Source organism: Ooceraea biroi, chromosome 6 (genome assembly GCF_003672135.1).
Source record: "Ooceraea biroi isolate clonal line C1 chromosome 6, Obir_v5.4, whole genome shotgun sequence".
Taxonomy (NCBI): domain Eukaryota; kingdom Metazoa; phylum Arthropoda; class Insecta; order Hymenoptera; family Formicidae; genus Ooceraea; species Ooceraea biroi.
The window spans coordinates 14,141,147-14,165,087 of record NC_039511.1 but is presented as its reverse complement, the minus strand read 5'-3'; the positions used below and the strand labels follow the sequence as shown (position 1 = coordinate 14,165,087).

Genomic DNA, 23,941 nt, shown 5'->3' with positions numbered 1-23,941 from the left:
CGTCCGGATTTTGGGAGATGCAATGAGACCACCGCGGCTAGTGGTCCATGAGAGATGCAACTCCCTCAGGCTCCGGTCGTATCGATCGACAGGACACGTGTTCTCCTATTCAGTGATTCTCAATGATATTATGTACAGTGTAGAGAATATGTTGCTGCAACGCAAGTTATTATAAAAACCGCAAATCTGTTAGCCGAGCCGCATTGCAAACCTTGACACTTTTTCACGTTACAAGTTACAACTTCGCGATTCTATTTCTGACACGTCACTCCGCCATTTTTCCATATAACTATTCGAAAAAAGCATGCGTATATTCTGAGATTTATTTTGGACAGGGATCTAATTTTTTTGAATAAATTTAATGAAACCGTTATGAAACGGGCACGATATCCGCGCTCGCGTACTCGCAGCGGGTAAATCCGCGTTGCGTTTCTTCACGTTTCGAAGCACTCGCGTGAGAACAAAATCAAGGGAAAGCTGGCCCGAGTGACTCAGGATTCTAGAACTTTTCAGTTTTCTCGGTCAACTTCTCTGCCTTCCGTGGAACACTCACTCGGCCAACGTAACTCGCTGTGATTTTATGCGCGAGCCGCATTACTTTCTCGTTAAATTCTGCCATCAAAATTATTTTCGATGTAGAGGAAAGTCCCCGATTATGAGATACCATATCGATTTTGCCGAATGTAAGGAAATCTATAGGCAGAATTTTTAAATGTAATACGTTATCTTGAAGAGAATTTAATAAGCTTTAGGTTGGTGAAATGAAAAATCTAATTTAAATATTATTTTTTCTGAAAATTAAAAAAATTTGAAAAAAGAGCTTTACGCAGGATCGAGAAAGTGCGCTCCTAATATAAGATACCTCGAGAAATCGGTGTTAAAAGTGCAAAATACATCAGTATTGCAATTAAAAAACTTTATTAGATAGTTTTATAAAAATACTGCTGCCACAGCCTTCGCCAAATCTTCACGATTCCACTGTCGACGCATCCTCGTTTCTCTAACCTCCATAGTCAGATTCTATAAAAATTAAATACACAAAAATTCGTAATATAAATTCGTATTAACTTTTCTTTAACCTTAAGTAGTATTTTCTTTCTTTTTATTACACTACATAATCCTCATATTCGAGCAATAATTATCTCATATTAAGAGTACCCTGAATATCTCATTATACGAGCCACACGTCTAGCGGTTCCGCGATCATGAAATCCTACCTCTACAATTAAGCAATTCAACAAATCGCGTATTTTCCTGTTACTACGATTCTACTCTATCATTGCATACTGAATTTATTGCCAACCATTTCTTTATTATATAATAAACAAGGTTTAAAGACTAACCTCAAGTTCCTTTGACATGTTCACAATTTCACAAACCTTTTCTTGCAAAGGCTAAACGCAATAACGAACAATGAATTTTTCACTAAATACATTTTACACCAAGAGTAATAAGTTCATGGTGGAACTAACAGATGGTGCTCACTAGTTTAGCAGAAACCCCATTATCCCATATTAGGAGCATATCTCATAATAGGGGATTCTCCTCTATGCAATCCGCATGAATAAATAAGAAATTTTTTGGCTTTATTATATGATAATTTTGTGTTGGAAGGGAGGGGAGAAGAGGCGCGATGATTAAATGTATAACATTATGCGCAAATATATACATGTTCTCTCGTAGCGTTAAAAAAAGATATTTGTTTAATGAAAACAACAATACTTCTAGTAATCGTTGTTTTTATATATTTTTAAAAACCGATTATCCGTGTGAAACACACGTTATCTAGTTGTACGTAGTTTCTCGTGTATAATACACACGAAGCATTATTACATATTGATGCAATAATGGTCAAGGGCTTCTTTTACGATTTCATTATTTTGTTTACAGAAAGTGAACAAGGTTCTTGGGAAAGCGGATTGTCGTACGAATGCCGGTCACTTCTTTTCAAGGCTCTGCATAACTTGATCGAACGGTGTTTGCTATCCCGTGACTTCGTTCGTTTAGGAAAGTGGTTCGTGCAACCTTATAATGGCTACGAGAAACACCGTTGTAGTAGGTACGTTCGCTCACTGTCTTATTACATTTTTAAAATAAAATATGAAGTAGCAGTCAAACAGCAATAAATTGTAGAGGCTGTACTCGTTCTGCATGCCCTTAATTTAATGTTCTAACTAAATCCAAATTAGAAACTTTACAGACCTCTAGATGCATTAATTATTATTCTTGCAGCAGCCATTTGTCATTCTCCTTTGCATTCTTTGTTCATGGAGAAAGTACTGTTTGCGCGAGTGTGGATGTTAGGCAGCATCCTGCAGTGCGACATCTTACAAAGACGTGTCTACAACGTACCCAGACCTCCCAATCTGGTGTTAAGGGTAAGTACTATTTGATGTATGCATAGAAGGAAAAAGACTTATTATAGTTGTAGAATGATTAAATGTCAAGTATCATGACTTTACCAGTGGAAAAGCAGCTTTCCTTAGATTATTGAACTTAAGCTGCGTTCTAACTTGAGCACATGAAGGACTATACTAATACTAATATTTCTCTGTTTGCTCTGCAGTGATCTTAGCTCCTTACGGACTGGCGGGTACGTTAACGGGTCAGGTGAGCCGTATGGACAGTCAACTTCTCGAAGAATGGAAACACTTTTATCCGATTAATACCGGTAGTAATCCAGAGACTGGGCTTCCGCCCCTCGTGGAGGTCCTCGTCGGTGGCGTGCGCATGCGTTATCCTTCTTGTTACGTCTTGGTTACGGATATGGATGATACGCCACCCGAAACACCTCTCTCGCCGCCAAGTAGCCCCGTCACTTGCGAACGACCCCTCTTGACGCAACAGGAAATAAGCGCAGCTACCGAATTACCGGAACGCGTTTGGGCAGAATGTACTTTGAGTTCACCAGTGTCTGCTTCCAAGACAGAATCTTCCACGGAACCTGGAACCTGGACGTTTGTGGAACCGACGCAGAAGTCTTCCTGTACCTGTTCATGTTCAAAGTAAGAATAACGGAAATTTTACGCATATTCCGTTTTTTTATTTTCTTCATGCATCGTGCAAGACATTCTGTCGTACTTTAAATTTTGATTATATACACTGTAAACAACTAATTGTTTACTATATATGCTAACGAAATTGCTTTTTATTATATTAATAAAAGTTTTAATCGATTATTATATATTTTTCTCGCGATACGTTGAAAGCATAATAGTAAACATTTAATTTTTACTATATATTGTGTCAGTTGGATAATGTTAGAGATATTTGCCATCATATTGGTTTCTGTTTGCATGTCATAGCACAAAATATGGAAATGTAGAATGTTCAAAATGTCATAGAATAGCTAGTAGTGTGTGATATGGCTATTGTGTGCATGGAAATTTAGTCTTTGAAGATGGCTCAAATGCAATTATTGTTGATAATAAATTTATTGATGTATTATTTATTATTACAGATTCACATTCCTTATACGTATTAAGTCTTTTATTTACAATTTTAGGAAAAAAGCGCACACACAATAATAAATTAAAAGATTATGACAGCATTACATGTTGTATTTGAGCTTTTATAAAGAAATAATTTTTATCGAATATTATTGAGATACCAGTATGATTCTAATCGAACTAAAGAGTCCTGAAGTATTTAAATAGAATAATTAGCGGTACTTTCTACTGTCGCTATATTTTCCTTACAGTTGCATAGTTACATTTAACTTGATAAATTAAGGAATACTAGCCTAATAGCACTTTATTCATAAAATGATGTGTTACAAATATAATCCAGATAGAATTTTCTTTTGATACTTGAATCTGTAATTTGTTTTTATCACCATTATTTCAAAATTTACTTCAAAAATGAAATTTGAAATATCTCAAAACGAATCTTGCTAATAATAATTAACTATATATAAAGTAAAAATAGAAATAAAAATAATTCGTCTTTCGAGTAAGTTTTGAGATTGTCGTACCTTGATATCTTATTTCAGGCTAATTTTCCTTATATATCCAACTTTATGAAATTGATAAGTTGTTGCTTCAGGACTCTATGAGATGAAGTAATAGGAGATGCGTTCCTAAAGAAACGAGATGTTAAATACATCCGTTGCAGGTATACGACCCTCGGGGGTTGGAAGAGCCTGGCCTCCTCTCAGGTTCAGAGGGAAAGGGTAGATAAAGGTGGACGGAGGGTCGTACCGTTTCACCGACGCTCTACCACTCAGTGGGACACTTGTCCCTCTGTCCCTGCTAATGCCCCCAGGTGGGTAATTTCCGGGCCCCGAGACACGAAGAGAGAAAGATCATGTTCGTCATTTTCCTTAATCAATCACCGCAGTAATGCCAGTTTTATATTCGATCATAATGATTCCCCATAACTTCGATGCGAATTCATTGCTTTCGACAGCTCCATCATGATTACTTCGTCCAAATAACTCCACCTGATGCACGATATAACGTATTAATCAAATATCATTTCATTATTTCGCAAAGGTGCAAAGCATGCATCTTAAACATGATCGAGTCGTGCGTGAAAGACGAATGGCAAACAAATTATTAAACTGTTAAATTTAAAAACAAAACTAAAATTAAAAACTGCTCAGAAATTTCATCTCGCCGGATACTTAAGATTTTTCGATGGAGGAATGGATCCCATTCAATGAGACTGTATAACATGAATATTTCATGAAATCTGTTGTTGCAGCATTATAAAGCTGCCAATTATTTGTGTATTTACTAAGCCAATGAAATGTAGGTACAAATATTATATTTAATGTCAAAAAATATAATATGTACTATGATTATGTATTTAGCAAGTTTTATGAAACGCTATTATTTTCCTTCTTTTTAAACGAGCATTTCTTTGAATACTGTTTGCTAAGATGCAAAAGCGAGGAACAAAACTTATTTAATAAACTTTCACGTGTGATTTGTCTGTCTCGAAATGTTTTTATGCACATGATCTAGAGAGAGTAGCAAATGATTTAGTATTTTAGATTTATTGCAATTGGTAGTGTTATTTCATCCTAGCATCATATGCCTCCCGTTCAGTTATTTATTTTGCTTGTATTACATGCTCAACGTAGAAGATAATGTATGCTTTGCATGTGAATATTGCTCAAGAGTATTTCTAACCTTTGTTTTGCTTTATAAGTTTTCATATTTAGCGCATCTAACATATATCTCTAATAAGCTTTTATTCATATTCATGCACATTAAATTTTAACAGGCGCAATATATATTCCTTCTTAAAAGAATTATTGCCTTACGTCATATAACATGCTATCTCAAATCAGTAATAATACTGATATAATTTTAAAAAATCAATAAAAATGATTGCTTCTTTTGTAATGTTGAAATATTATTTTCTGTTAATGAGATTTTTAGATGCAGTTTCCTGATATTTTTAATTTACGATTAATTTAGATTAATATTAATGGAATTACTAAACATTATAAAACAAAATAAAATTAATGAAATTTAATTACCTGTTAAATTAAAATTTCTATATAAAAATTTAAAATGCAAATTTAAATTGCTATTTAAAAATATTTCAATATTCAATTAGAGCATCTTTCTTCGTATTTTATTGCATTTTGTAACAATTAAAATATAAAAGACACTTTTCAAAACTAGCATTATAAATAGAATGTAAATTTATAATCACTTTTAGCATTTATATTTGTGTTTGACTTTGGAAAAAATATTAATATATCATTTTATGCAGATGTTATTTTTGAATCTTTCTAAACCAAAATAACCTATTTTCTCTCATCCGTTTGGCATTTCATACGAACACTAATATCATATTTACGATTACAATCATAAAAATTGTGGAGAATATTCGTACGGAAACCATAATTAATCTGTTGAAAATCAAACAGGTCGGTACTAAGTAGAACAGAAGCACCCAGTACACCACCGGGTGGTCCTCCTTCGTACTCGCGCGGACCACCGACAGGAGGAGATTGTCTACCAATACCGTCGGTCGGCTCACCAGGTTCTCCAGCACCATCGCCCCTCTTAACTCCTCACTCCGAACCAGCGTCGGTCCCGCCCGCGGAGCCTACGATGCCAACTTTGAGCCCGCAACCTCCATCCAGTCATACAAACACTGCCCCACCCTTAACCCCGTCACAAGGGCCCAAGTCTATTTCTTCCGCGTGCAACAACCAGGTGCACAGTCCATCGGTTCCCGGACCAGTACTGAAACGACCGATTCTGACATCCAGGGAATATGAAGGTGCTCTCTTGGAGGATGAGCAATCCCTGTCCTGGCTCTATGATTATTCAACTCAGGAGGCATGGCTGAATCATCCTGTGAAACGTTTTAAAGTCGTGAACACCATTGGCCCACCAACTAACCGAAGCAACACTCTGTACCCACCAATAATAAACTCTCAAACGCACCAATCTCAAGCTCCAAAACTGGAGATCAAGCAAGAACCTGTTGCGGTTGTAAGCATCATTATTAATAAGAGAGACTAGAATAAGGCGGATCATTTGAAGCACATTTTCAAATATATTTAAACAGCACTTTTAATCCTTTGACTGCTATAGCATCTTCAGCATGATTGACTTTCTTCTTAGCAGTGACTTAAAGATAATCTTAATGATATGCGTATAATATATAAATAATAAATAATAAAATAATAAATTATGACGAGGGATTGTCAGCTCAGTCGTACACTGCACGTTTTGCTTTCGAATGACTCGTCAAAGGATTAAAGGAATAATTGGAAACTATCCGTTTTGCTTTGATTTTATCTAACATTGTTTATTTATAAATTCTTATTTAAAAAAATTTATTTTAAAAAGCTGTAACGATAAAAGTTGGTTTTCGATATCAGGGCGAATGTATCGGAAGAAGGACGGATCCATATGAATTTGACGCGACAGGCGAGGAAAACGGTACAAATGTCGACGGACTCAGGCGGCAGAGAGATGATCCATCTAAACCGGGATCTCTCTTCACTAGCGAGGGTCTTCAGCCATCCTACAAAGATCTAGATCAAATATTCGACAATTCTGATCCCGATACTTCCAGCGATGAAACGGTGAGTCCATATTTTCTCTCGTCGGAAATGATCGCATTAATTTGACACGTGATGCGTGGTACAAGAAAGAAAGGTATTATATTTTGCTACGGGGATGAGACAATTTTTGCTTAAAAGACTTAATAAATAGTGGGTGGTATGTATTTGTGTGTTTCTAGAATTTGAATCAGTTGCAAATACAAACACCGCCAGGCTCCAATAAATCTGGCGGATTACACGAGGAAACGAGAATAGAAGGCGCGAGCAAAAACAATCGTGGAGTCACGGTTTTGCGACCGGAGGAACTTTCCAAGATGTTTCCTACTCCACCATCCCTCGAGCATAATCCGGTCGCCTCGCCTTGCCAATTGAGCGACCCTCTCATGGACCAGACTGAGCTTGTAATGCCGGTGCGGCCACTCAGACATCTACCAGACATCTATCCCAACATGGGATCTCCACAAGAGGAACCGATCGACGATTGGTCATACGTGTTCAAGCCGGCAGCTATCTGCAAGATGGTCGGTTCTTCCAAATACGCACCTCTCACAAATCTGCCTAGCCAATCTCTGCCATCCATCACACTGCCATCGCACTGCGTATACAGACCTTCCTGGCAGTGCAATTCTGCTTCCACTAATCAGGCAGATAAGCCTGTTCAACCGACCAGACCCGGGTCCGTGCAACAACAACAGCAGCAGCAGCAGCAGCAGCAACAACAGCAGCAGCAACAACAACAGCAGCAGCAGCAACAACAACAGCCAGCTTGTCCGCCAAGTCCAGCACCACCGTATCGCACCGCCACGCTCACCGGTAGGCCGCCACCACCTCCGTATGACCAACCGAGCCCAGCTACCTCCACCACCTCTTCGTATCTTAACAAGAATCTTAATAGCATTGAGGCTGACACTCCGGGACCCGCTCGTGCACCCGAGTCAAATTCCCTCGTAGTAAATATCCTCCTAGGCGATACGGCGCTCAACATTTTCCGCGATCACAATTTCGACAGTTGCAGTTTGTGCGTGTGCAATGCCGGGCCGAAAGTGGTCGGCAACATCAAGGGCGCCGATGCGGGTGTTTATTTAACCAACTCGTGGGCAGGTTCGGCGCTCTTCCAGGACGACGATCCAATCAGGTGCAGTTGCGGGTTCAGTGCCGTAGTGAATCGCCGGCTCGCGCATCGGGCAGGCTTGTTCTACGAAGATGAGATGGAGATCACGGGCGTCGCCGAAGATCCAGCCGAGAAGAAGAAGGGCTCGCTCGCCGCGGTTGCGTGTCCCGGCACGAAAGCGGTCCCGGACGGTCTTGATGCGATACCACCGAACGTCCTCGAGTTACTTCGCGAGCAATGTCTCATCGTGCAGAGCGCGGCTAGTAGTCTGTACCGAGCAGCCAGGATATGCGCCACTACAAAGAGCTATCCGACGTTGACGCCTACAGTTAACACCTTAGAGTTCACCGATGGCAACGAAGTGTGTGTTGCGGCACTCGATCAAGGCAAGCTCGATGGGGCACACGAGAGAGGTGCGCGCGTTAACGGCGTGCATCGATGGGTATTCCTTAGGGCTCGGGGACCCCAGTGTAGCGGTGATATCGTGCGAATGATGAGGTCGCTACAACCACTGCTCCAGGACGCGGTGCAGAAGAAGTGTACGACGCGCATGTGGGAGGCACCATACACTGTCGCTGGCCCGCTCACGTGGCGGCAATTCCATCGTCTGGCCGGACGCGGCACCGACGATCGCTGTGAGCCGCAACCGATTCCTGCTCTAGTCGTCGGATACGACCGTGATTGGCTGTCGCTGTCGCCGTACGCGGTCTGCTTCTGGGAAAAACTATCGTTGGAGCCATTCGCCGGACCTAGGGACGTCGCATACGTGGTCGTCGCGCCCGATAGCGATTGTATCGTCAATAGAGTCAAATCGTTCTTCCGGGAACTCTCTTGCACGTATGAGGTAAAATAACGTAAAATATCATTTTATTTTATGCAAATAACAGAAGAGTTTTATACTATAACACTAGTGAGTATTAAATTAAGGCATGAGTAAGATTCGATCTTTAATTTGCCGTAGATCTGTCGATTAGGAAGACACGCGCCAATCTCGAAACAGTTACGCGATGGGATCCTACGTGTCGGTAAATCAACTGCGCAGAAACCTGCAGTGAAACAGTCAACGGATGATTGGTTTAAGCTTCTGGGGGAGAATCATATAGGTGAATTGTTAAGGCTGTACGCCCAAGTATGTAATCATCGGTTAGCTCCGTATTTGACACAAGTTATACAAGACCGCAGTCTGCTAGACTCCAACGAGTCGCAACCACCCAACAAGCAACAGCAACAATCTACTATTCCCGTTTCCGATACCATGCCAGCTACGCCCGATGTACTAACGACAAAACCCGAGTCTGTCGGTATGTTTCGTGAATCATATTTCGACAATTATTATCATTGCAAACAGTGTTACCAATCGTATCGTTATCTTTCATAGAAGCGGAAAACCCGAGGAGCGAGACACCCTCCTCGAGCACAACGACGAGTCAGACTACTACCAATACAAGCGGTAACACGACGCCAACCTCGCAAACCACGAGCACTACGACGCCGATTACTACGACTACCGGTCCTGATGAAGAAGAAATTGAACCTCCCGCGATTGTTGTTTACTTTGTTGAGCCTTTCTCATTAGGTGGTACTGAGGACCCCGATCGGCGAAGACTCGCCATTTTGGGTTTACTGAGGATCTATTCCTCCGCGATCAATAACATGCCTGAGAATATGAGATCGAATATTCATGTTCAGGTAATAATAAAACATTCAGATTCTATATATGATCTTTTTTTATTCCTATTAGTCTTCTTCTTAAAATTTGACGTGGTGTATCCGAATCTTAATTATTGTATCATAATTTGCTTTCAGATAATATCACTGGAGAGTATAATGGAACTGGGACGAGCTCGCGAGAGGCGAAAAATTCAAGACGAGATGAGAGCCTTGGCATTGAATGTTTTCTTACAAGGCCGTCGATTGTTAAATCATAATTCCACGGTGAAGAGTCTGACGGGTTTCGGTACCGCCGCTGCTGCGGATCTCTTTCTCAAGAGTAAAGATGTAAGGCTTCATGTTATTGCTTTGCCACGATACACGGTTCTGGATAATCCAATAGTTCTGTTCCGTGTGCCGTGATAGCGTAACTGGGGTGAAATTAAAGACCCACGATATATAAATCGTTTTCAGTCGTTTAGTAATACTCTTGCAACTATACATCAGGAACGGAACAAGGCACCCTACCAGCTCTACGCACCGGCCTTCGTGCTAGCTCCACTTCGAGCAAAAAGCGAGGCTCCCGAATCGTTTGGTATGGCGAGGCCCGAGGAGTGCGCGGTGCTCTACTTGAGTTACTGCTTGAGCGAGGATCAGTCTTGGCTACTGGCGGCTGCGACCGACGACAGGGGGGAAATTTTCGAGACCGCAACTATTAACATCGACATACCCAACAGGAAAAGAAGAAAGCGCGCCTCGGCTAGACGCATTGGTCTTCAAAAACTTATGGACTTTATATTGGGCGTGATGTCTCAAGGTGTAAGTAAAAAAATGTACAATTAAATTAAAGTTAATGATATTCGCTATTTAACTTCATTTATATTCATAATAATCACATATTGAATATAAAAGAGTATTGGTCGACTAATGAAGAGTAAAATTCCTCTGTATTACATGTTATTCATATGTTGTAAACGTTGCTTTTTGTTTCGTAAAACTATACTAGTAAATCATTTTTGTTGCAGGTGCAGCCATGGAGATTAGTTGTAGGCCGAGTAGGACGCATTGGGCATGGCGAATTGAAAGGCTGGAGCTGGTTACTTTCTAGAAAGGCTCTCCTGAAGGCCTCGAAACATTTAAAAGAAATATGCGGACAGTGCAGTCTCCTGTATCCCTCGGCGGCACCTTGCGTACTCAGTGCATGTTTAGTGTCCCTCGAACCGGATTCCACTTTAAGATTGATGGCCGATCAATTCACTCCCGACGAGAGATTCAGTCAAGCGTCTGTAAACTGCCAATTATCCACACCTCAAGATGTTACGTGTACCCACATACTTGTTTTCCCCACTTCCGCTACCACTCAGGTAAAGAATTTATATGTCGCATTCGCATGATATTTAACTGCAAAATATCCTTCTTTCTCTTTAAGCACACTTTCTTTGACCAGTAAATTCCTTAGTCAATTTTATGTTGATCTCTTAACTTAAATGGTTGAATTCCGATAGATTGGCAACAGAAGGCTTTTTAAGAACAAAGCTTTGGCGAGAAACTAGTAAATAATAATTAATTAAGGAAGATGCGCTTAGCGAAATGTGTGTTATTTCAAATATAGCTAAACTAAACGCTGTTATTCTTATGTTTTAGTCATCGCAGACAGCGTTTCAAGAACAACATAATGTACCCGAGTTGGGAGACGATGAATTATTTTCCGCTCTAAACGACGACATGCCGGAAGGTATGGAGGCAATGGGAGATTTCAACGATATATTCAATGTTTGGCCCGAGCCAGGCGCAGGTGGCGGACAGAGTCCAAGCGGAAGCCCGCATCGCCCGGAAGGATCACCGCACGGAGGGGATGGCGGTGGATCAGGCCTAGGCAATCACGACGGTCCTGGTAGTCCCTTTCCATGCAGCAACACACCAAGAGTAAGTCCGAGAAACTTTATAAAAGAAAGTAACGCGAGTCGTAATAACATTAAAAAACAGAATATAAGTCTGCTTTTGTCTTTAGTGTCTGAATACTTTAAATCATTTCAAATTTTGAAATAATATTTAGATGTAAAGTATAAACAAAGAGGCATTTTTGTTACGAATACATTCCGCCTTTGTCATATTTTTAATTATTTCAATAAACATTTATGATGAGAACAAGCTAATCAACACACTCCAGGACTGCATAAAATGAAATTTTTCTTGTGAATAGACTCGTGCATTCCATTCGATAAAACAAGCGGTTACGTTATTGAAACCGTGAATTTTTTATCACAGACAGCAATAGCCGAACAGGCGGAAGAAGTTGGCACGCTTTTGCAACAACCGCTCGCTCTTGGTTATCTGGTATCAACTGCACCAACCGGACGAATGCCACCGTGGTTTTGGGCGGCTTGTCCTCATCTCGAGAACGCTTGTCCAGTTTTCCTGAAGAACGCGTTGCACTTGCACAGTCCCGCGATACAGCAAAACAGTGACGACTTACTTCAGCAACAAAGCGCACCCACTGCTCATCCGTTGGATTCGCAGTATACCACTGATGTGCTCAGGTCTGTACTCGCGACTCACATATGCGATTGTTTTCTCATAGAAAGGAATTTATCAGGAATTGTTGTTGCAAGTGTCGCTAATGTATCCCCACCAACCTGTAAATGATACGTGTGATTAACAGGTATGTTCTGGAGGGGTACAACGCATTGTCGTGGCTCGCGTTGGATGCGAACACCAAGGATCGGCTGTCCTGCTTACCAGTGCACGTACAGGCACTCATGCATCTCTACCATGCGACGGCGGCTCTCGTCTGACCCACACCCTCTCCCTTTGTAGTGCAGTATGTGCACCTCTCTCACGCACTCCTTATCATACCCTCACTCGGGGCTTTACGAGAGCAACTGATTTCCTATGCCCTTTACCTATATTAGTTAGGTACTTAGAAAAACAGAGAGAAAGAGAGAGCGAGCGAGAGAACATGAGATTGTGAGATTGTGAGATTGTCTAGATACAAAGTACGGTCGTTCTCAATCATATATGAAGAGAACCAAATCTTTTTTACTTGGAATATAACTAACTACACACGATAATCCAATAAATATATGAATAGAAACTACAGGACCCAATAGAAAAAAAAACACAGTTACGCTCTTTGTCACTTTTCTATTGTATCTATCAGACGAAATAGATTGTACTTTGTGTTTATGATCGTATCTCGTATACCATAAGGAGATCAATCGCGCACGACGCATGATCCAGTATGACCATTCTTAGCAAGAGCAGATGTGAAACTTAACATATAGCAGAAGCGAATGTATTACATAGGTATACATTACAATAGATACAAGAGTACGAGCAATGAAAGACACTGTAAGAGAGAGAAGGAATGAAAGGAGAGCACATGGACTAGAATAGAAGAAAAGGCGAGCGAGAGAGAGAGAGAGAGAGAAAAGTGAGAAAGGAAAGTGCGAGAGAGAAAGAGAGTGTAATAAGAAAATAATTTTCGATTGCCTCTCTGTGTCAATAGGTAGTTGAATTATAAATCAGAATCTCTAGGAAATTACGTAACCAAAAGTTTTTAATTGTAAATTAAATTTTGTACAAAGCTTTTATTATTAATGACGAAGTAATATAAATGATATTACGTTGTTTTTTAATTTTATATAGATGATATAAAAAAAAGAGAGGTGGACTTCTTTTTTATAAGCGATGCCTCGTACAAGCCCCTGGTGTGAGATAAGTATGACGATTATAATATTATATTATGCTCGCGCGGCACTGGGTCGCTGTTATCATGTTTCCTGGACCCGTCAGCGCAATTTTTCGATGCTGTTTGACAAATTTTATTCGAATTAGGTGACCTCTATATATTATACATACATTATAGTGTAAAATATTGTTTTTAAATAATTTATGAAGTGAGACATCGCCGAGATTAGATAATTGAATGAGAGAGAAAGATGATGTAAGAGTGAGAGAGAAAGAGAGAAAGCGAACGAACGAGAGAATGAGAAAAGGAACAAGCCAGATTATGCACGCAGAAATTTTTTTTCGATTTCACTTTGAATGAAAGAACAAAAAAAAGACAAAGAGAAAAATGTGGGGCGCGTCTGAGTGGAGCCATGGTGGCCAATTGCGTCAGTCGCATAGTACAAATATGACTTGTACATAGAATCCCTAACTCCCTAATTAATTGGTTAATTTACTCACACTCCCACACTCACTCTGTATCTATAGTATTTATTACTGGATAGTATGTCATTATTGGGATTATTATTAAAATTATTATTATTACTATTATTATTATTATTATATTAATATTACGAAATACAGTTTTATGTGTATATATATATATAGATATATATATAGATATATATCTAATTACATACGTGATTTTATATTTGCACCGCTTGAGAAATTATTGCAAGCACAGTAGAAGATATGTTTGCCTATAAATTCATACACTGGTACGCAAAGAAAGAGAAAAGAAGTATTTAGCGGCCGATGATCGGGCATTTTTTTGTGTATTTTGCGCAGTCATGAAATTCAACGCTATTTAAATAACTATTTAAAAGCACAGGTGCCGCGTATATATAAAATATATATATATATAAAAAGGCATTTTTTAAAAAAGAAACGAAGGATAGATAAACTTATTTTTTACGTACTTCACGGCAGTAAAATATAAGATTTATTCTGCAATTAGATCTTATTTGAGTACACTTATGTGCTAAATGAAATCATTATCACATCCGATACAATCTTAACAAGTTCAAAATGCGACGCAACTCGACGCTCCAACCGATAGAATCGCGAACGTAGTCGCGAGAGGTCATTCTATATCTATTGTGCTTGCAGAATATATATCTCCTTCTCCTTCTACTCCTTTATGGCTGTAGCACCCTTATTACATATTAACATAGAGATACGTATAGATTTATCTAAGAAGTACGATATATCACACTTTTTCTCTTCTGAGAGTGTTTTATGCTCGCATCGTTGGCTCGAGTGGACTAGTATCGTGTACAAAACAAGAATTACAGAATCTTACGCTCTATTTACGACAGTGTAAGGACTAGTATTCGGTCAACGTTGACGCACGGTCCGACGAGGATTTTTCCAGGCCGTGATTAATCCCGTACGGCCTCAAGTGATAAATCAGATACTCGAGAACGTACATCATGTTCGGCGACACATAGTGAAACGAAACGGCACTGTCCGAACAGCAGTTCAAGCCGTCCTTCGTCTCGTAGTAGATGTACTTCCAGTACCAGAAGTTCTTGTCCACGTGATTGGGTATCAAATGATGCTCCGGCACGAATGGGAAGAATCTACCCCGACCGTGAGGATCTCTAGTGTCCATCGCGCGTACGCCGACTCTCTCGAGGCATTTCCCGATCTCCACGTCTTCCGCACCGCCGTTATCCGGTCGGCACTTGGTCTTGTCAGGTAAGCCCTCCTCCACGAATTTACGTAAACCCTCTTTACTAAGTACGTATCCCGCACCGCCGCTCATGTAGCCTTGTTTCACGAAAGGCTTGAATCTGCATCCGAAGTACAGCGACGAATTTGGATTGTAGGACGATAGCATGTACCGCAGATTTTCCACTACCACGTATCTGAAAATTACGATTTGTGATTAAATATAAAATATTTTTTATTTACTTTACTACGTGTGCTACGTAATCGCGCGAACAGGATGTACTTACGTGTCGTCATCCGCCTTCATGAACCAATCTGCTTTGTCTTTGTACTTTTCATAAGCATATTTGAACGCTTCTTTGGTCTTAGCCCACAAGTTATCTCTACCCTCTTTTACTGGCAACACTACAGTAGGTAAACTAGCGTCTAAAATCGAACACGAAACATGAAATATGTACTTTCGACTTTGATTCTGATTTTTTTCCTATTATCTTTTTTGTGCGTGAAATGTACCTTCCGCGGAACTCATGAACAAAAGTATGTTACAGCGTTTGCCCCACGTTGCCTTCACGTGACGGGCCTTGCTCTGATGATTCTTCGGACCAGTCATGATCCAACACAGTACACGAACTTTTCTTGCCATATCCTGGGCTATCTTGTCTTCCCCCTTGTGAAAATCTTCATCCTCACCGTGAAATTTCACTTCTGTTTCAGGACCAATCTATTAAATTATCGAGGATTAAAATTCCATCAGTACCAAAATGTCATAACAGGAGTGTACGCTATTAAAAAGAAAAATTGGACTACAGAAATGTATGAACAAAACATTTTAAAAAATTATAATTTATCTGATACACACATGCAGGAACAAGCGAGGGAAATAAAAATGTTCAAGAATGTTTTTCGCAACCAACTAGTTCGTTGTTCAATGATTTCATGAAAATGATCTGTAGAAGTTTCTTTGACAGTATTGTTTAATTAAAAACACGGATGTAAGTAATAACAACATGTAACAAAAGACACTAACCTCCGATTCCAACTCCGAGTAATGATGAGGGTCTCTAGATAGGGCAGTATTACCTGGTATCCAACTGAACATGTGAGGCACGTCTCTCGTGGACGTAATGAGCAGACATGCCGACAGAAAACCAAAGACCATTCCAGCAGCCAGTGTTAATATAAACCGCCGACCACTGCGACCACCTGAATACAAAACTGATTATGAAACATAAGATTATATTTGCAAATTGCGTGCGTATTTACAAGCTGGCACAATGTATAGATGTAGATATGAATTTATTTGACCCTGAGTCTAGTCCGAGTTAAGTAAATACTTACCATCAAAACTGGGAAGCCGCTGCTGCACCATGATATCTAATATAAATTGCGACTCAACTCAATAGCGCTATAAATACTTTAGTATGTATTATGATCTTGATCATGCTCATTTTTGCTCGTAAAAATGCACGATGAACAATAGTTTATTATTGCCTTCTAAAATATTAAAAGCAGACGATTTATTTCACGATTCAGTTGACCAATGGAAAAGGCATTATTTATGTTATTTATATGAAATGCAAGAAATACTGGAACTTATCGTGTATATGTGTATGTGTGTAATATCTATGATATTTTTATTTATTAGTATCAACATAATTTTTTTCAGATAAGAAAAATAGAAAATGATTGAAAATGATGATGATGCTTTATGTTTGTGTATTGGCCATACTTCATATATTTTAGCTATGTACTAGTGCTTGCAAAAGTTCGTAAAGTTGCATAATAGATAGAGAACGAATTGGAAACATTGCTCAACGAAAACTCGTCCCAAACGTTAAAAGAGCTTGGCATGGCAGCTTGGAGTTGATGAATCAACAGCAGCCCCGCCATTTGAAAGCAATGGGAAAGATCCAGAAAGAAAGATGGCTTTAGTATCGTATAAACTTTTGCAAGCACCTAATACAATCTCTTCGTATCAAATTGTTATTAACGTATATTGTTAGTTACACCTTATACTCTTACATTACGGTTTGTTAATTCATAAGATTTCAAAGTTAATGTTACAACAATTGGCAAACTTATGTGTCACATGAATTTTTGATGTTAAATTTAAAATATACTCATTCAATGTTCCATCACAACTCACATATTCATGTACGTACCTGGCAAACAGGATGTTTTGATAAGATGATAAATTCTTCGAAGCCATTTTTGAAGCTTACACATCAAGGTCACTTGTTACAAAAAGAGATAATCATGGCACGCAGTTTTCCTCTTCTATCTATCTTTAATCACGAGAGATTGGTAGCATCAAATCCTCATTGGTATCCTATTGGTACAAATGGATCTTTGTTACTTGCAACATAAGTTTCAACTTAGAGATCTGGATCTGAAAATAAAAATAATTTATAAGTTATAAACACGTTGTCTCCGACTAGACAAGTTACTCAGAAATAACATTATCTTGCTGAATGTGCATCTAATTTTTAACATTTTGTATGTATTTGTTTCTTTAATGTACAAGCTATTCACACTAAACCGTTTTAAACAGGACCTCATCTGACACAGCTCTGTCTGTCTACTGCTGCCAGCGCTGTTCATATATGTACTGCTGAGGTATATGAAATGTTATCTCCAAGTAGGCAGTTTATTACAAATGCGTCAGCAAACTCAAGTGTGAACGTAGAAAATAGCAAATATGCAAAGCAGAGCCTACTATTGTGCAATGCAATAATTGTGCACAGGTGCATACTACATATGAAGCAATAAAACAAGATGACATAATTGATGCATATTATAAAATTACCATAATTTGCATTAAAAAGATACACACATGAATTAACAAAGATTACAAGTACAGCGAGTAACTTTTATTTAATTCGAGAGGTGATGAGAATAAGATAAGATAAATAAAATAAGAGAAAGAGAGAGAGAGGATTTTGCATATTGTGCAATAGCTACCTTGTATTACTAATTATGGTCCATTTATCAATGCGTGACAAATTATACGTGATGGCATTGATACATTCACTTATAAAACAGATGCAGCGGAACAATTCAGTCGCAATATATTTTGCTTTGCATATAGAAAACGATTATATAAATCTTCATTCAATCTCTCCTCCTGAAACCATAGGTGATAAACATATCCTCCACGGCAAACTGTTATTCATCACTGCATATCAGAATGCTTATCTTTCATCAGAAAAAAAAACATAATACACGCTTTCAACGTATCCGGTACGCACGTCCTTTTTAATCTTCCAAGAAGCGCGCATTTACCGCGAAACCGTTTATAATCCGTCGAATGCTGGATGGAAATTGAGCATCGTCGGCTCTGCGCAAGAATTAAGGTCGAATAATTAAAGTGTTCGCGGGCCGTCGTTCAACGGACGATTATATTTCCCATCGCGGGGCGTGAGCGAGCGAGTGTTTCAACAATGCTATCGTCTCGCAAATATATGTCAGCGACGCGTGCAGGGACACGAGACAAAAGGGTCCGCTCGAACGAGCGTTCGACGGGCAACGATCGACGACGCGCGTCCGCCGCGACATGCACGTACGTACCGGTTCGGAGGTGCTTCAGCGTCGCGGCGGTTCTCCATTCCGACTTGCGACAGTGCGCCAACGCACGCACACGCCGCGCGCCGATAACATTCCGTATCACACCGGGAGAGGAAGCGTCGGACGCGTAGGAGGTAACGGAGCGAAGATACGACGTCGAGGACGATGCGTGTGCGCGTGCCGTATCGTACGCGACGCGACGCGCAACCTCTTCATTGTACCGCGAACGTCGGGGTTACGCGCCCGTCGGCGTTACCCTTCTCGGCTGGCCGCCGATCATCGTCGCCGCGCGGGCGACCGCGTCTTTCCCGTGACCGCTGTTTCCTTATTCGATAACGGTTAATTGCACGGGACATAACAGGGAGTTGCATTCGCGCAAACCGCGTGCGATGTTCGTACGTATGAATAGCAATGCAGACAAGTGTTGTGTCGTATGCTTGGTGTTAACGTGATGTAAATTGCAACTGGAATACAATTAAGTAAATATACGTACATACGAAACGACTGGGAAAAATAAAACAGCTGAGGGTTTTATGCGTGTACTCTATATACGTATCTTAATACGTAAAATATAAAAATAAGTAGTTAAGAAAATCTTAAAGTAACGTCTTTTCGAGGTTAGGAAACTTGTATCGATCGAGTAATGCGCGCGAAATTTTAATCGGTATATATTCATCGGAAACGGTGATCGTGTATTATCGTATTACTTCAACCTGAAATAATTTAAAAGACAAAATATTTAATATTTATTGTAAAAATAGTGTTTTATAAGATAAAAAGTCGAGAGAGAATCAAGAGATTTATAATATAATTTTCATCATTATTCACATTATTATTCTTTTCACAACGCGCAGCGCATTGTTTCAAAGTCATCGAATCAATATGGCTATATCATGGGCAATAAATCAACATTGACACAAGTTACGTGTCCTTACGTGGTGTGAACAGTGGTAACATCATTCATCACTACAATGACTGCCAATTATTATTTTGCGATCGTCGGGCACGCTGATAATCCATTATTCGAAATCGAGTTTAACAATGCCGGAAAGGACGTAAAGGTTAGTTTACCTCGGAAGTTGCACCTGGATTTTGCACTGACGCGCAATACTTGCTTTCTTTGTTTGCAGAAAGAAGACCATTCACATCTAAATCAATTCATTGCTCATGCAGCGCTCGATCTTGTGGACGAGCACACTTGGAAAACGACGAACATGCACTTGAAAGTCGTGGACAAGTTTAATCAATGGTTCGTCAGTGCATTCGTAACGGCGACTCATATTCGATTTATCATGGTGCACGATAGCAAAAACGAAGATGGGATCAAGAGTTTTTTCAATGAAATGTACGAGACATATATAAAGGTAATAATCCTTTCTACGATATTGAAAACTTGTGTCTCGTTAATCGTAACATGTATATGTTTTTGTGAAAAAAGATTGATCAAGATGTTTACGTCAATAAATCTTGTATTTCATTTCTATTTCAGTATTCCATGAATCCATTTTACCAGCTAAACACACCTATTAAATCTATAGGTTTTGAGAAAAAGGCACAGTTGTACGGCAGAAAATATCTATCTTCCTAAACTCAATAAATTTTGCAAAAATAAGAATTTATGTATATTATTGTATATTTTGATTCACTTTATTCAATGTTCTGCGAAAATATAATAAGCATTATAAGTAAATATTTATGAGAAATAAATTTATTTCATTATGTGTAAAGTTACGTTATGTGTAGAGTTGCAAATTTTTTTTGTGATCATTAATACAAAAACTGTTTTGGTAAGAAATAAAGATTATAATTCGTAAAACTGTATATATTTTAATTGTATACAATGTACTATGTAATTGTTCTGAATGTAATATATATGATCATATTATCATTTTACAGCACAATTCCTAGAATCATTTAAAAGTAACAAAGTTTAAATAAAGTTTTATTCAAAACGACTTCAGAAATCCTTTTCTGAAATTTTAGCAAATTTCAAGAAATGATTATGCTAAAATTTCATGAAATCGTTAGAAACATAATTTATAGAGAATTCCGGCATTGCACTTTCTATTCCAGTTCTAGCTCTTGTATCTGAAATGTAAAAGATATACATTTTTGAGTCAGAATTATTTCGTGAACTATGATAAAAAAAATATATATATATAATTAATTTTATTATACCTCTTGCACTTTTTGCATTTCTTGAGTTAACAAATTATCTAGAATCTCCTGGAATCGCTGTCTCAGTTTAACATTTTCGATATTAGCTATTTCAATCTCTTGTTGCTGTCTCCTTTGCCGTAATTCCGTCAATTCCGCATGAAGAGTAGCAAGGCGCGAATCTAATTTTTCAGACGGACAAAAATCGAGAATTTAAACTCAACTCCAAGTCGCTTAGTCACTTATTTAATAATAAATATTCATGTAAAATTACCTTTAGATGCAGAAACTGGTGGTGATTCCGTATAATTCTCCGATATGATGTACTCTGAATGAAATTGCTCCAATTTTGCGATCTTTGGCGTAGCATCATCCTGTTGCTTGTCAATTTCCATATCATTGTTATCATTTTGGAACATTTCCTTGCTGAACTCGGTAACCAATCCACTGCTCGTTGTTGCATTATTGCTCGATCTCTCGGAATAGGTAGCTTGCATAGAATTGGAGTCTGAAACTCTGCTATCCGCTGAAAGGCGGCTATTCTCATCTAGTTCCATCACGTTTATATTAGCTTCTTCATCGTCATCTTCGCTGTCACTTACAGCTTCACCAAATATATCATGTTCAGCTGGAAGACATAAATTGCAAAGTAGAAAACTAGAGTTTCTGCTTCCGTAAAAAGTAATTGGAACATCCCTTACCAACGTCCAAACTTTGAGATGTGTTTCCGTTAATGCTCTCCCGCTTGGTTTTAACCGTACCCGAAGATGATACCTTGCTAGGTTTCGACTGATCTTCGTCTTCACAGATCACCTCCCACTTAACATTAACAGCATCGTTGTCCACGCGCAGCAGGCGTTTCACTTCCTTTTCAATTTCCGGCGCTTCTACGTATTTCTTCTTCAAGGTTTTTCTAAATCTCCTGCGTCTTACGTTTTTGGTGGGTGGCGTTACACCATGAGGCCAGAGGAATTTTTTATCGACCTTATTTGGATCTTTTTTCTTTTGTTTAACAGGAGATTCCTCGTCTGTTGCCGAAGGATCGTCCTCTTCTTTGCATATTACTATCTGAAGAAGTGCGATACAATATAAATGTATAATAAAATATAAACATGAATATATAGAGTAATTTGTTGTTCCGACTTTTTGGTTTATTCATCTTACTTGACATATATCAGCAGTCTTGTAAAAGCTTTTGTTATCAATAGTTTTTAAGGATTCCACTATTGTCGGCAGATCCATGACCTAAAAATATTATAATAAATTTGATTAAGTATGAAAAAATTTTAGTTGAATGATAAGTAATGCAATACTATAATAATAAAATTAACCTTAGCATGAAGTAGCCAATGATCAACTCTAACCTCACCATAGCGCATATCATTTTCTAGTTTTATAGTTAATCTATCTTTTAAAGGCAGACTGCTGCGTAAAGCTTCTCTTAGTATTTTAGCAGGTTCCTGGGAAAAAACACAAATAAGTTTATTATTTATAGCTTACTTCTTACTCATTCGACGTAACAAAAAGAAAATACAAGATATTGTTTTTCCTTATTGATTTAATGCCTCTGTACTCGCGTCGTCAACCCGTTAGTATTTCGGATTTAAAAAAGAAACATTAAATCTACATTTGAGGTTATGTCACGAAATAATATAAAACTGTAATACGGAAGACGTACTGGTGGCAATCGCATAACAAATTGACTCTCCAATTCCACTTGCTGCTCATTAGGGTTGGGCATTTTGGCGCTGCGAGCACTTTTCTACATTTCCTACGTATAAAAACGTATAATACGGTTAGACATGTATAAAACGCAAGCCACATCAGCGGCCATTTATGGTTAGATTACACAAAATATACCACCGATTTGAAATTGAACAACGCTGCGAAAATGTCGGAAGATTTGGAAAAGCCCCAGGTCCCGGAGAGGCCCGGCGTAAGACGTAGACGAGAATTGAAAAAGGTAGATTTAATAAATTTGTCCGCAAATCACGTTAGAAGCAGCTCAGACTCTCAAGAGTGAAACTCTTCACTTTTTATCTTAAAGCGAATGAAGTCACTCCATTGGAGCGCGAGGCGACACTGGCGACTCGGCGCCTAACAACCGACAGCCAGTCGACCACTATGCGAAGCGAGGCGTAAGGGCCTTCGCAGCAAAATTCAGTAAGACGTGACGTAAGGATTCGACCAATCGCGTTGCTCGAATCCTTACGTTACGGTTACGAACGGCCGAATCGAGCAACGCGATTGGTCGAATCCTTACGTTACGTCTTACGGAATTTTGTGTGTTGGGCCTTTAAGGGGAAGCTGGAGTTGCTAGTGAACTATTTTTTCACTATAGCGATGGTAATTGCAGTTTCGAAAATTCTCTTTATTGCTTGTGCAGAATAAAAAATCCTTTTCCACAAATGAAGTATAGATAGAAAGAAAGTCCGCTCTACAGGACTTTATATTCAAAATGGAAAAAAGTTAAAAACTTGCATTTGTCTTTTCTAACTTTTTTCCATTTTGAATATAAAGTCCTGTAGAGCGGACTTTCTTTCTATCTATACTTCATTTGTGGAAAAGGATTTTTTATTCTGCACAAGCAATACATCGCTATAGTGAAAAAATAGTTCACTAGCAACTCCAGCTTCCCCTTAATCACAAACATCCTCGATACGCGAGATAACACCACAAAACAACGATAGAGGGCGAATTCGCGGAATCGTTACTCGTAATTAAAACTTCCCGCGGCTGAGGATATAAGGACCGCGAAGATTAAGAGCCGACACACTTGCAATATTTTTTAGCCCCCCCCCCAAAACGTAGGTCTGGCTACGCCACTGTATTTTCCTCTCATCTTCGATTGTAGGTGTAGTGACCGAAGAAACAACATTAGTTTCTTCCATTTATCCAAATTATCTTTGAATATCGATTCGGAACATGCAAAGTTATCCCACTCAGTGTTGTCAGCACAGCATCTATAAGGCCGCAACACAGACTTGTGCATAACGCATAACCATAGACATAGTAAGAAT

At 39.0% G+C, this 23,941-nt stretch overlaps 4 protein-coding genes across 18 annotated transcripts in view; 2 read left to right on the top strand and 2 right to left on the bottom strand.

The window, feature by feature from the left end:
* The window catches only part of LOC105276695 (mediator of RNA polymerase II transcription subunit 13), a 29,113-nt gene extending 15,896 nt beyond the window's left edge, over nt 1–13,217 (top strand). Inside the window, exons 3-17 of one of the 5 annotated variants that reach the window (XM_011334521.2) lie at nt 1,891–2,059; nt 2,236–2,378; nt 2,567–3,005; nt 4,114–4,263; nt 5,885–6,458; nt 6,851–7,057; nt 7,216–8,991; nt 9,109–9,448; nt 9,526–9,836; nt 9,954–10,145; nt 10,305–10,616; nt 10,823–11,161; nt 11,442–11,723; nt 12,066–12,337; nt 12,460–13,217. In XM_011334521.2, the coding sequence (XP_011332823.2) occupies nt 1,891–2,059; nt 2,236–2,378; nt 2,567–3,005; nt 4,114–4,263; nt 5,885–6,458; nt 6,851–7,057; nt 7,216–8,991; nt 9,109–9,448; nt 9,526–9,836; nt 9,954–10,145; nt 10,305–10,616; nt 10,823–11,161; nt 11,442–11,723; nt 12,066–12,337; nt 12,460–12,592 (5,639 nt within the window). In that variant the 3' untranslated portion in view covers nt 12,593–13,217. Of the gene's footprint in view, nt 1–1,890; nt 2,060–2,232; nt 2,379–2,566; nt 3,006–4,113; nt 4,264–5,884; nt 6,459–6,850; nt 7,058–7,215; nt 8,992–9,108; nt 9,449–9,525; nt 9,837–9,953; nt 10,146–10,271; nt 10,617–10,822; nt 11,162–11,441; nt 11,724–12,065; nt 12,338–12,459 lie in introns of all 5 variants that reach the window. The other 4 variants (XM_011334518.2, XM_011334519.3, XM_011334517.2 and 1 more) reach the window with 4 other exon arrangements.
* A 1,088-nt stretch (nt 13,218–14,305) lies between these two features.
* On the bottom strand, nt 14,306–18,905 carry LOC105276702 (glycoprotein-N-acetylgalactosamine 3-beta-galactosyltransferase 1). Of its 3 annotated transcripts, XM_011334535.3 has the most exons (8): nt 18,768–18,905; nt 18,162–18,324; nt 17,363–17,589; nt 16,539–16,694; nt 16,228–16,415; nt 15,714–15,921; nt 15,488–15,626; nt 14,854–15,397 (listed from the first exon to the last, which is right to left on the bottom strand). In XM_011334535.3, exons 4-8 carry the CDS (start codon nt 16,567–16,569, stop codon nt 14,854–14,856), a joined length of 1,110 nt encoding a protein of 369 aa, XP_011332837.1. In that variant the 5' UTR covers nt 16,570–16,694; nt 17,363–17,589; nt 18,162–18,324; nt 18,768–18,905. The 3 variants fall into 3 exon arrangements, with proteins under 3 accessions (XP_026826396.1, XP_011332837.1, XP_011332839.1); XM_026970595.1 differs by lacking the exon at nt 18,768–18,905 and having other exon boundaries at nt 14,306–15,397; nt 18,162–18,759; XM_011334537.2 differs by lacking the exon at nt 18,768–18,905 and having other exon boundaries at nt 16,228–16,403; nt 18,162–18,759.
* LOC105276700 (probable trafficking protein particle complex subunit 2) lies at nt 18,761–20,575 on the top strand. 4 transcript variants are annotated; one of them, XM_011334533.2, is made up of 4 exons: nt 18,761–18,898; nt 19,619–19,825; nt 19,895–20,128; nt 20,254–20,575. In XM_011334533.2, exons 2-4 carry the CDS (start codon nt 19,736–19,738, stop codon nt 20,350–20,352), a joined length of 423 nt encoding a protein of 140 aa, XP_011332835.1. In that variant the 5' UTR covers nt 18,761–18,898; nt 19,619–19,735; the 3' UTR covers nt 20,353–20,575. The 4 variants fall into 4 exon arrangements, with proteins under 4 accessions (XP_011332835.1, XP_011332834.1, XP_011332833.1 ...); XM_011334532.3 differs by lacking the exon at nt 18,761–18,898 and adding an exon at nt 18,915–19,159; XM_011334531.3 differs by lacking the exon at nt 18,761–18,898 and adding an exon at nt 18,915–19,243.
* LOC105276698 (transcription initiation factor TFIID subunit 7) lies at nt 20,574–23,034 on the bottom strand. Of its 6 annotated transcripts, none has more exons than XM_026970592.1 (8): nt 22,782–23,033; nt 22,600–22,692; nt 22,253–22,381; nt 22,086–22,166; nt 21,623–21,989; nt 21,196–21,549; nt 20,943–21,103; nt 20,574–20,852 (listed from the first exon to the last, which is right to left on the bottom strand). In XM_026970592.1, exons 2-8 carry the CDS (start codon nt 22,660–22,662, stop codon nt 20,829–20,831), a joined length of 1,179 nt encoding a protein of 392 aa, XP_026826393.1. In that variant the 5' UTR covers nt 22,663–22,692; nt 22,782–23,033; the 3' UTR covers nt 20,574–20,828. The 6 variants fall into 6 exon arrangements, with proteins under 6 accessions (XP_026826393.1, XP_026826394.1, XP_026826391.1 ...); XM_026970593.1 differs by having other exon boundaries at nt 22,600–22,683; XM_026970590.1 differs by having other exon boundaries at nt 22,785–23,033.
* Nucleotides 23,035–23,941: the final 907 nt, after the last annotated feature.